This window comes from Ahaetulla prasina, chromosome 2 (genome assembly GCF_028640845.1).
Source record: "Ahaetulla prasina isolate Xishuangbanna chromosome 2, ASM2864084v1, whole genome shotgun sequence".
Taxonomy (NCBI): domain Eukaryota; kingdom Metazoa; phylum Chordata; class Lepidosauria; order Squamata; family Colubridae; genus Ahaetulla; species Ahaetulla prasina.
The window spans coordinates 171,703,989-171,716,382 of record NC_080540.1 but is presented as its reverse complement, the minus strand read 5'-3'; the positions used below and the strand labels follow the sequence as shown (position 1 = coordinate 171,716,382).

The 12,394-nt window shown below is 44.6% G+C and overlaps 1 protein-coding gene across 7 annotated transcripts in view; it reads left to right on the top strand.

Moving 5' to 3' along the window:
* Window positions 1–12,394, top strand: part of GMIP (GEM interacting protein) — a 100,173-nt gene that overhangs the window by 10,296 nt on the left and 77,483 nt on the right. Inside the window, exon 1 of one of the 7 annotated variants that reach the window (XM_058167490.1) lies at window positions 11,075–11,317. The exons of the other annotated variants lie outside the window; for them this stretch is intronic. Coding sequence (XP_058023473.1) covers window positions 11,296–11,317 — 22 coding nt within the window. The 5' untranslated portion in view covers window positions 11,075–11,295. Of the gene's footprint in view, window positions 1–11,074; window positions 11,318–12,394 lie in introns of those variants that run through there. 7 annotated transcript variants of the gene reach the window in all.

Below are 12,394 nucleotides of genomic sequence, written 5' to 3'. Positions count from 1 at the left end.
TTTTATCTCAAACATACTTATGCTGTTCTATGCAAGCAAGAATATCTAATCAACAAATCACCCTGCAAGCCAAGATACTGTTGCTTACATTCCACCAACTAGGAAGTATGTGCAGCATTAGGTAAGGAAGTCTTGTTTCAGAAAATACTATAAAGACTATAATCTACCTCCTCTGAGGGAGATGGGAAATTAAGTGTGAAAAACAAATAAACCAATGGTGAAATCCAATTTTTTTTTACTACTGGTTCTGTGGGCATGGCTTGATGGGTGTAGTGTGGCTTGGTGGGCATGGCAGGGGAAAGATACTGCAAAATCTCCGTTCCCTCCTCACTCCTGGGGGAAGGATATTGCAAAATCTCAATTCCCACCCCACTCTGGGGCTAGCCAGAGGTAGTATTTGCCGGTTCTCCGAACTACTCAAAATTTCCGCTACTAGTTCTCCAGAAGCTGTCAGAACCTGCTGGATTTCACCCCTGAAATAAACCAATAATGGAGCTAGAACATTGTGCCCAGTACTTTGCATCAACATACAGAAGAGAGTATGCAGCCTATTCTAAGAGATGATATTTGTCATAGGTCTCTGAGTAGAGACCTATGACAAATGTCATCTCTTAGAATATTTTATTTTATTATATTTATATCCATCACTTTGTGCAAGGAGCATGAAGTTACAGGAGTAGTTTCACAGCCTCATTTCTCTCTCAGATACAGTAATATGCTGAGAAGAGCATGATTACTTCATGATCACTTCGTTTGGACTTGGTGACTGAGGGCCTGTCCCGTTAGGCAATTAAGAAGCCTCATTTTTTCTGCCATGTCTTCATGACACTGAATTACCTCACCTGGACCATATGCATTCAGGGGTTAAAATAAGCAGACAACGTTCAGTAGCTTTGCTGTGGATACACTCTGATGTGTTTCACCAACCACTTTACAGGTGGCTCTGTTAAATGAACCAATCTGATACCTATTGGCATCTTTAGATTGGGGTGGACTTCCTCATGGGCACTGCTCTCAAGGACACTTCTATTATGGGAATGGGACAGACAGGGTTTTTCAAATTGGGCTGTCTCTAAGCTAATCCTGGTTTGGAGATCTGGAACAGTAGATGATCAACCACGGCTGCAGAAAATCTATGCAGCGAAAGAGGAAGAAGAGAACTGCCATTTTCTTTGGCACTTCATGGCACACAGTCCTCTAAACCCACACCATGCAATTGTTATCCTGGCTGCTTTTGAATATAGACTTAGCACTATTCCTGGGTTCAAAACCAGCCAAAAGAACCGAGAGGCCAGGGTGGGGATGGTATGAGAAGGAGTCTGAGAATGGGTGGGGATGGTATGAGAAGGAGTATGAGAAGGAGTCTTCCACTATACTTTGCATCCGCTATGGGCCTATGAGAGCTGAGAGAAGTGCAAGGATTGTACAGGGCAGCAGGGTTCCTGCTACATTCTACAACCTTCCTGCATGCTTGTCAAGTTATTTTTAAGCACAAGTAAAATTAGCCACACTAACAGGTGATGACTGCATGATACAACAGAGGAGCTCTTTCATCCCACTCTTCCCTCTTCCCCCTTGCAAGTCTTTCTCTCCTGTTAGTTCGATAAAATCCAGATATCAATAGTCATCTTCTTCTGGGTACCCTGTATTAAAGACAGTGACTGCATGTTTTCCCATGCTGATGGGATTTGGTTTGAGGAAAACACCTTTGAGGGTATCCACCCATCTCTTTCCTTAACAAGCTCTGTATTTAATGGTAGTATGCCTGTGGCAAGACAGAAATTGGCAATGGGGACAAAGCATTTTATGCCAGTATAGTTTTTTATTGGTTCAAGGATGAGTTGGTAGCCATTTAAATGAGTTTTAATATTTCATATTAAATATTAAATCCGTGTGTAGGGATTAAAAAGTTAACAACCCATATGATTTTATATATGATCACAACCTCAGTGAAATATTAATGATGTAAACCGATAGGGTTTCATATTTGGCAACCAAAGCACATGAAAGGAGGCTGTCAGAGAAAACACAAACATATAGCTTTATTATTTAATAAGCACATTTAAAAGCATTATTATACATACATAGTAAACAGGAGGGAGGGAACATACCTTTGTTTTTTTGGAAAATGGATTGTCAAGACTTTATGGAAAAAACCACTGAGCAACCAGAGTTCCAGAGATATAACAGAGACAGCCCATAGACAATCAATGCATTATATATCTGCAACCAAAGTTCAACCAAGAGATGTGTTGTGACCCAGGCCCAAGTAGGTAGTAGGAAATTCAGTCAGTGAAAAAACAAACTTTATTCAAACACCTGAGAATTACTTCATTCTCAGCGTAGTTCAACTAAATTAAAGCAAATTCCTCCCAACACAAATTCCTCAGTCCTATCATCAACCTTGGTCCAATTAGGCAAACTGCCAAAGGCCTTTCCTGGCAAATGTTCAAAGACACTGATACAAAATAAATGCACGAAGACGAAACTATCAACGTCGTTTTCCGGCAAAGCCCAAATGCCATTGCTGGTCTTTTTTAAGCCTTATGGGAGGGGCCAATCATGTCTTGCTCTACTCCCGAGTTGTCCTCTTTTCTTGAGCTGCTCTTGCCTTCTGGCAGCTCATGCGTAAATTAGGAACAGGCTCCTCCTGTTCCTCTGCCTCACTACTGTCAGTCTCTGGAGGCTCTGGAGTCCGCACCTCACTCCTTGATGGCCTTAGCCCCACCTCAGCCTCCAATGCAGAGCCCTCATCTGGGCCTTCCCCAGCCTCCAGGACTGGCCCACTCTTCCTCAGCCTCATTGCTGTCCAACTCCATTGCCAGCTCTGCAGGCTGCTGGCGGACCACAACAAGATGCCCAGAAGGACTACTAGAACTTTTAAGTTAATGTAGAATCCTGGAAGAAAAACTTGTTATTGTGATGTCACTCTAGACTTTACTTTTCACAATGAGCACCAGTTTTTAGTAGAAGGTTCTGGAAACTCATGTCACAGAAGTGGGACCTCCTACTCTTAAATTATTGTAATGGATTATTGCTTGGATTATTGTAATGCTCTCTACATGGGGCTCCCCTTGAGGTGCACCTGGAGACTGCAGTTGGTCCAGAATGCAGCTGCGCGGGTGATAGAGGGAGCTCCGCGTAGCTCCCGTGTAACACCGCTCCTGCGCAGACTGCACTGGCTACCTGTGGCCTTTCGGGTGCACTTTAAGATTTTGGTTACAACCTTTAAAGCGCTCCATGGCTTAGGGCCTGGGTACTTACGGGACCGCCTGCTGTTACCTTATGCCTCCCACCGACCCGTGCGCTCTCACAGAGAGGGACTTCTCAGGGTGCCGTCCGCCAAGCAATGTCAGCTGGCGGCCCCCAGGGGAAGATCTTTCTCTGTGGGGGCTCCCACCCTCTGGAACGAACTTCCCCCGGGTTTACGCCAAATACCTGACCTTCGGACCTTCCGCCGCGAATTGAAAACTCATCTATTTATTCGCACGGGGCTGGCCTAAATTTTATCTAAATTTTATTTTTATTGGTTTTAAATTTATTATTAATTTTAATGGGGTTTTTAGTTATATGTGGCCATTTATAATAAGTTTTTTAATTAGTATTTTAAATTGTATATTTTGTACTGTTTGTTTTTATCTTGGCTGTATACCGCCCTGAGTCCTTCGGGAGAAGGGCGGTATAAAAATTGAATAAATAAATAAATAAATAAAATAAATAAATAAATCTCTGTATTAAAGTTGAGATCCAAGTCACTATTTAAATGAAATGTACATTAAACAAAACAACTGGGGCCAGAAAAGTTTCTTAGCTATCTTTTGAACATTAGCCACATATTAACAAATCTTTTCCTTCTTTGTTCTCTGAGGATTGCCTCCAAAGAAGTAGTGTGGTGACTCCAAAACTGCTTCCAGACATTTTTGATGAAGCAATTGTATCTTTTCTGACTGCCTAGGGGCTTTCTAAGATAGGATAGGCAACATTATTTTCTCTGAGGAATGTATGAAGCTCTTGTTCCTTTTTTATTCTCGGAGACCCCAAAACTAATTTTCAGCATAGTGTAATAAATAATATTTAAATAAATGTATTTAAATAATAAATACATATAAAAGTATTCTGTTTGTCTGTTCAATAGAATTTCAACTGATACTCCACTTTTGTATTCATATGGTATTCAAGGCAACTAGCAATAAAAGAAATCTCAATAATTCCATCTAGATAACCCAGGCTAGTTTTTTGAACTTAATCCGTATAGCCACTGGACACGTATGAGAAAAATATATGGCTTGGAAATAATCATTTTCCATGCTTAGCATTCAAAAAGAGAACTTTTAATGTTTATTTTTTTATAATGTAAAGCTGCCCAGAATCATCTGGACTCAGGCAGGCTCTAAATGTAATAAAATAAATAGTGACTACATAAGGAGAGACAGCCTTTCATCACCATCCTGATGAACAGAGTTATTAATGTAAATAGGTCAGGAATGGATTTTGATTAGCCTTCAAGAGCCCTATCCTACTTGTGTCAGTTTATCTGCTTTATAAAACAGAGGTAAGAGTTTTGTTATCCCAGATGAGGTTATTTGGTGACTTGAGTAATCATCATTGTTGTAATCAACTAATCAGACTTTTCCCCAGTGTGATTGTATATAATAGTTTAGGAGTGACCCCACCTTCCCCGTTTTTTATGGTGGGCAGGATTCTTTCTGGACCACCTGTTGGTATTTGTATGCTGCCAGTGCATGGGACCAAAGCCTGCAGTGGGATTTTTAAAAGATGTTTTTGATATCATCTCTTTCTCTAAACTAGGGGTCCCCAAACCCCGGGCTGTGGCCTGCTCGAAACCGAGCGGCGGGAGAAACGGGCAAGCGCGTGCGTGTGAAGCGCCAATCGCGCGAGCTGCAGGGAGGTCCGTGCATGTGCTCAAAGCTCCATTCGCGCGAGCGGAAGCTGTTTGGGTTCGCGCGCGAATGGAGCTGCGCGCGCGAGCGCCGTCTGCTCGCACGAGTGCAGATTCGCGCGCGAACGCAAGCGCCTGCCGCTCGCGAAGCTCTATTTGTGCGAGTGGAGAGCGCGCATGCCAACCCGGGCCACGAATCTGGAAAGATTGAGGACTGCTGCCCTGTACCATTTCCTTCTGCCCTTCACTTATTTCTTGCCAACTGGTGGCCAAAAAAAGTTAGATAGCTCCTATCAGGAAAAAGCAAACAAACCATCCCTTTTAACTAGTTGCTTATTGAGAGTTTTTAAAATTAGGCAGAGGTTTGCCGGCCATATTAACTTTGGGTTAAGAGAGTTTGGTATTTTTTTTGTGGCTTCAAGAATGCAGAAGTAGAAGCTCAAGACCTTATTTCCGCCTCCTGACTCACTTGTCATTCAGTTAACAGTTCTTCTAATCCAGCTATGTGACTTTGGGCTAGTCATTTTCTCTTATCCCTAGGAAGGAGGCAATGACAAGCACTTCTGAACAAAAACCAACACTCCACCCCCCACCAACCCTGTGGTGTCTGAGAATTGGACACAAATGAATGGAAGACGGACAGATGGGTGAACCAGCAGGCAGACATTTGCCCTCTCAATCATGTGACTCAGGGTGGCTAACAAAAATTAAAAACAGGAAATTGACCAAAAAAATTAAAACACGTTGCACTGAAGGCAGTCAGGTCTTCAGAGTGTAATATATACGATAATAGCTTCTTGTGGGAGATTGTAAACCGAAATCCTCAATATTATCCTAGAGGGCAGATTATTGCACAGAATACTTTGGGAACATTGTTAAAATCTGTAAAATAACATTACAGCAGCTGTCATGACTTCAACAAATGTTGAAAGTTCTGAGCAATTTCTGCTGTTGCACCACAGAGGTACAAGTTATTGTTGCTCAGTCTTTAAGTTGTGTCTGACTCTTCGCACCCTCATGGACCATACCACACACACACACAAACACGGTCTTCCGGAGTTTGCCCAAATTTCTGATCATTACATTGATGACACTATCAGAAGCAGAAGACTTGGCATTAAATTCGAGTATTTTTTTAAAAATATAGTTTTATTTGCATGAGGGTGAATGCTAATATTTTCCAACTGTTCTTACCAGGGACAGTCCCTAATTTGAAGAAATCATTACTAGTAAATCACTGTTCTTATTTTGGCTTTCCCAGAGACTGGGGCTGCCTTCTTAAAATAAGCTCAAGATGTAACACACACACACCCAATGGGCATAATAAAATGTCTGAGCGGAAGTTACTACAGTACAAAAGGTGCATAAAAGGTAGACTGCTCTCCATCTCATTATGCTTGCTAGTCTTTATGACTGTTGTAAGGAATGCCAGATGAAATACCGTATATACTCGAATATAAGCCGATCCGAGTATAAGCCGAGGTCCCCAATTTTACCCCAAAAACTGGGGTAAACTGGGGACTCGAGTATAAGCCGAGGTGGAATGAGGCACCTACCGGTTGGGAAACCTCCTCCTCAGCTGAGAAGGCTGGCGGCTCCCCGCCCGCCCTCTCACTGCACCGCAGGGCTTCCGTCCGTAAAATGTGAAAAAGAAAAAAACTCGAGATAAGCCGTATATACTCGAGTATAAGCCGAGGCTTAAAAACAAACCTCGAGTATAAGCCGTATAGACCCGAGTATAAGCCGAGGGGACGTTTTTCAGCACAAAAAACGTGCTGAAAAACTCGGCTTATACTCGAGTATATACGGTAAGTTTAAATTCTTAAGAAAGATCAATATTTAGATAAAGTATATCTTTAGTGGTAAAAGATTCTTTGTTCCTATTGTTACTGTAATGTATTTGAATTTTAGGAGGGAAATTTGGGCGGAAAAATGCACGTTGCTGATTGGCTGATGCCTCAGCCAAATTACTATTTAAAGAGGGGTTTTGCCTGTTGGTTTTCGCTGGGATCACAATAAACTAAAGAGCTGTTGTCACTTGTATCGTCTCCTGCCTCTTCATTGCCCGAACTTAACAGTTACTTTGTAAATTGAAATATCTAAATTCACCTTGCAGATTCAATGAATGGATTCACATATTGTGCTAAGCCATTTTTAAACCATGGTTTGTTGAATAAACAATAATTTATGGTTGGGTTCATATAACAAACTAAGCTATAGTTTTAAATCAAGGGGTTAAGTCCACACAGTGCGCCAAATCAAAATCAAATGGCATCCTGGTTTGTCTCTAATGTCCTCTAATAAGATCACCTTAAACCAGGGTTGAAATCGACTTACCTTCCTTAACGGCTCGGAAGTCCACACGCAGCACATGTGTGGGCTTCCGTGTGTCCCCACTGTGTGGATTTCCGCATTAAAACCAGGAAGTAATGACACCTGGGTGGTGGGTGTCACTGGTGGTTCGGCAATCGCTACCAGATTGCCGAACCACTGGCCACGATCTCTATGAGATCACGAGATCCGGTCAGAACCGGGAGCATTTCACCTCTGCCTTAAACTGAAATAATCATTTGTAATTTATTTATTTATTTATTAATTAAACTTTTATACCGCCCTTCTCCCAAAGGACTCAGGGCGGTGTACAGCCAAGATAAAAAGCAATAAATATACAAAGTTAAAAATCAATTTAAAAAACTTATTCAATGGTGGCCGAATTAAAACCGTCAAATTGACAAACCTAAAATACCCCATATAAAATTACAGAAGATTTAAAAATTTAAAATTAAAATTTAGAAATTTAAAAAATCTAAAAAATCAGTCCAGTCCCGCTTGAATAAATAAGTGAGTTTTAATTCGGCGAAAGGTCCGAAGGTCAGATATTTGGCGCAAACCGGGGAAGGTCGTTCCAGAGTAGGTGCTCCAACAGAGAAGGCCCTTCCTGGGGCCGCCAGCCGGCATTGCTTGGCGGACGGCACCCTGAGGAGACCCTCTCTGTGGGAGCGTACGGGTCGATGGGAGGCATAGGGTAACAGCAGGCGGTCCCGTAAGTACCCGGGCCCTAAGCCATGGAGCGCTTTAAAGGTGGTAACCAAAACCTTGAAGCGCACCCGAAAGACCACAGGTAGCCAGTGCAGACTGTGCAGGAGTGGTGTTACCCGGGAGCAATGTGGGGCTCCCTCAATCACCCGCGCAGCTGCATTCTGGACTAGCTGAAGTCTCCGAGTGCACTTCGGGGGTAGCCCCATGTAGAGAGCATTGCAATAATCCAGGCGAGAAGTGACGAGAGCATGAGTGACTGTGCATAAGGCATCCCGGTCAAGGAAGGGGCGCAACTGGCGAACCAGGCGGACCTGGTAAAAAGCTCTCCTGGAGACGGCCACCACATGGTCTTCAAACGACAGCCGTCCATCCAGGAGAACGCCCAAGTTGCGCACCCTTTCCATCGGGGCCAATGACTGCTTCAACAGTCAGCTGCGTTTGCAGCTGACTGTACCGAGATGCCGGCATCCACAGCCACTCCGTCTTGGATGGATTGAGTCTGAGTCTGTTTCTCCCCATCCAGACCCGTACGGCCTCCAGACAATGGGACAGCACTTCGACAGCTTCGCTGGGGTGGCCTGGGGTGGAAAAGTACAGCTGAGTATCATCAGCGTACAGATGATAGCTCACCCCAAAGCCACTGATGACCTCGCCCAACGGCTTCATATAGATGTTGAACAGGAGAGGCGAGAGAACCGACCCCTGCGGCACCCCACAAGTGAGGCGCCTCGCGGCCGATCTCAGCCCCCCTGTCAACACTGTCTGCGACCGGTCAGAGAGTAGGTGCTCCAACAGAGAAGGCCCTTCCCCTGGGGGCCGCCAGCCGGCATTACTTGGCGGACGGCACCCTGAGGAGACCCTCTCTGTGGGAGCGTACGGGTCGATGGGAGGCATAGGGTAACAGCAGGCGGTCCCGTAAGTACCCGGGCCCTAAGCCATGGAGCGCTTTAAAGGTGGTAACCAAAACCTTGAAGCGCACCCGAAAGACCACAGGTAGCCAGTGCAGACTGTGCAGGAGTGGTGTTACCCGGGAGCAATGTGGGGCTCCCTCAATCACCCGCGCAGCTGCATTCTGGACTAGCTGAAGTCTCCGAGTGCACTTCGGGGGTAGCCCCATGTAGAGAGCATTGCAATAATCCAGGCGAGAAGTGACGAGAGCATGAGTGACTGTGCATAAGGCATCCCGGTCAAGGAAGGGGCGCAACTGGCGAACCAGGCGGACCTGGTAAAAAGCTCTCCTGGAGACGGCCACCACATGGTCTTCAAACGACAGCCGTCCATCCAGGAGAACGCCCAAGTTGCGCACCCTTTCCATCGGGGCCAATGACTCGCCCCCAACAGTCAGCTGCGGTTGCAGCTGACTGTACCGAGATGCCGGCATCCACAGCCACTCCGTCTTGGATGGATTGAGTCTGAGTCTGTTTCTCCCCATCCAGACCCGTACGGCCTCCAGACAATGGGACAGCACTTCGACAGCTTCGCTGGGGTGGCCTGGGGTGGAAAAGTACAGCTGAGTATCATCAGCGTACAGATGATAGCTCACCCCAAAGCCACTGATGACCTCGCCCAACGGCTTCATATAGATGTTGAACAGGAGAGGCGAGAGAATCGACCCCTGCGGCACCCCACAAGTGAGGTGCCTCGCGGTCGATCTCTGCCCTCCTGTCAACACCGTCTGCGACCGGTCAGAGAGGTAGGAGGAGAACCACCGATAAACGGTGCCTCCCACTCCCAACCCCTCCAACCGGCGCAGCAAGATACCATGGTCGATGGTATCAAAAGCCGATGAGAGATCTAACAGGACCAAGGCAGAGGAGCAACCCCTGTTCCTGGCCCTCCAGAGGTCATCCACCAACGCGACCAAAGCTGTCTCCGTGCTATGCCCGGGCCGGAAGCCGGACTGGAACGGGTCTAGATAGACAGCTTCCTCCAGGTACTGAGGAAACTGCCACGCCACCACCCTCTCTACAACCTTCGCGATAAAGCGAAGTTTGGAGACTGGACGGTAATTACCCAGAATAGCTGGGTCCAGGGAAGGCTTCTTGAGGAGGGGTCTCACCACCGCCTCTTTCAAGGCGGCGGGGAAGATCCCCTCCATCAAAGAAGCATTTATAATCCCCTGGAGCCAGCTTCGTGTCACCTCCTGAGTGGCCAGCACCAGCCAGGAGGGACACGGGTCCAGTAAACATGTAGTGGCATGCAGCCTCCCCAGCAGCCTGTCCACGTCCTCGGGAGTCACAGAATCGAACTCATCCCAAACGATATCAACAAGACGCGCCTCAGTCATCTCATCCGGATCATTGCAATCTTGGTCCAAGCTATCCCGGAGCTGAGCGATTTTATCGTATAGATAACCGTTAAACTCCTCGGCACGTCCCTGTAAGGGGTCATCCCGCTCCCCCTGGTGAAGGAGGGAACGGGTCACCCGAAACAGGGCGGCCGGGCGGTTATCTGCCGACGCAATGAGGGAGGAAGCGTAGGAGCGCTTATCCTTATCATCATCATCCTCGTATTTGCGAATTTGCCTTGAACTTATATTTTTATCTTGTATTTAGTTACCCAACCATTCTTCATGTTGGAATTCAAAAAGAAAGAGTTGGAGAATCTTTGGTAATTAAAAACTAGACATCACTTTATGGATAGCATAACTCCATTTGATTGGGCCATGTTATCTGCAAGGGCAGGGCCAATGTATACTTTCTGGCTTCTGGGGCTGAATATATTTTTATTTCTTTGCTTTGCTTTTCAATGTGGTTAATGCGGCCTCTCTCATTGAACCATCTTTCACCAAGACGTTTGCAGTTTGGGTGAAGACATGGTGCAGCATAGTAACTATGAAGAAGGACAACTATAAACTAATCTAAACAAAAATCTGCTTCAAAAATTACTTCGAAGCAGATAAAGAAAGTATGATCAGAACCTATGTGTAAAACAGATTCACAGTTTTGATATCACAACTTAACGTATGCCTTGTCTCTGCCCCAGTTCTAATGCCATGAAAGGAATAAAATGCAGAACAGTATAACACTGTTTTATAGTATAGCTTTCAGATGGTTGTTTTCTTATTAGAAAGTAAGAGCAGCAATCTGCATTGGCTAAAGGCAGACCTTATGCATTAGGTTTACTTTAGGGGCTCTTATTTGTAAACTGAAAAATATGCAAATGAAAGAACAAGTAAGTTTTTTTTGTACGGAAATGTAGTCAGCAGGAAGTAGTGAAGTTTCGGTGGCTGTGAGCTCAGAAACGCTGCAAAGTATGCATTGTCCATGGGGCTGCCTATCAAAATTAGTGGCTCCTGAGTTATCCAAGGATTTGTGCTGGGGTCCAAACCTGGGGGTCCTGCTGAGGATTTCATCATGGCAGAGCCTAAATCTTCTGGTAGGTAAAGCAACCTTTTTATGCAAGGACTTTGAAGCCTTTTTTCAGCGTACAGCAAGTCATTGCAGAGGGTTCAAAACCCTTGAAGTTTTTAGGTTAGGGCAACAAAGGATTGCTTCGAGGTCTCTGATCTCTGAAAATAAAACCTGATTCAGTACAATTACTACAATGATCAAGGCTAGAAAGGTGTGTGTGTAAAGGGAGACTAGTATAGATCTATTTCAAGCTATTTAGCTCTAATGTTAACCGCTTTAATCTAGATTGCAGAAAATATGACTTCTGTAGCAGAATCATCAGTGCTTGGAATACTTTACCTGACTCTGTGGTCTCTTCCCATAATCCTAAAAGCTTTAACCAAAAACTTTCTACTATTGACCTCACCCCATTCCTAAGAGGACCATAAGGGGCGTGCATAAGCGCACAAACGTGCCTACCGTTCCTGTCCTATTGTTTTTCTTTTCTTCTTCCTATATATGTTTATATGTTTATATACTATATAATCTTTTTGTATGATGTTGTGACAAAATAAATAAATAAATAATCAGCTAGCCATACCCTTATTCGCATTCGAACTTGATACAAAATAGTTTGTTGTGAAAGCGACTGCCTGAGGGCTCCTGGATTGGAACTGAAAGGTAAGCAGAATGCTCCCTCCCATATTGGGGCAGACCAGATGCTTCGACAGAAAAACTACACACACACACACACACACACACACACACACACACACACACACACTGCAATGTGACATGGGGATTTTTAAACAATCAGTGTGACATGGAGATTTTTAAACAATCAGTGTGACATGGTAATTTTTAAACACTTGTTTAAAATCTCTATAAATTTGATTCAGCTATGGCCCTACAATAAAAGTTTTAGGAGAAAGTGTTCAACAACCCATGAAGTGTTATCCTTCATCATCTTCTTCATCTTCATCCTCTGTCAGCCATGTTCAGAATTACAATTTTTGGAAGTACTTATTTCCTGGCCTTTTTATTTTTTTTGCCTAACTGCATGATATATATGCCTGCATACTGGATGGAATACTTGCTCTGCAAATATTATTCCACATGCTAA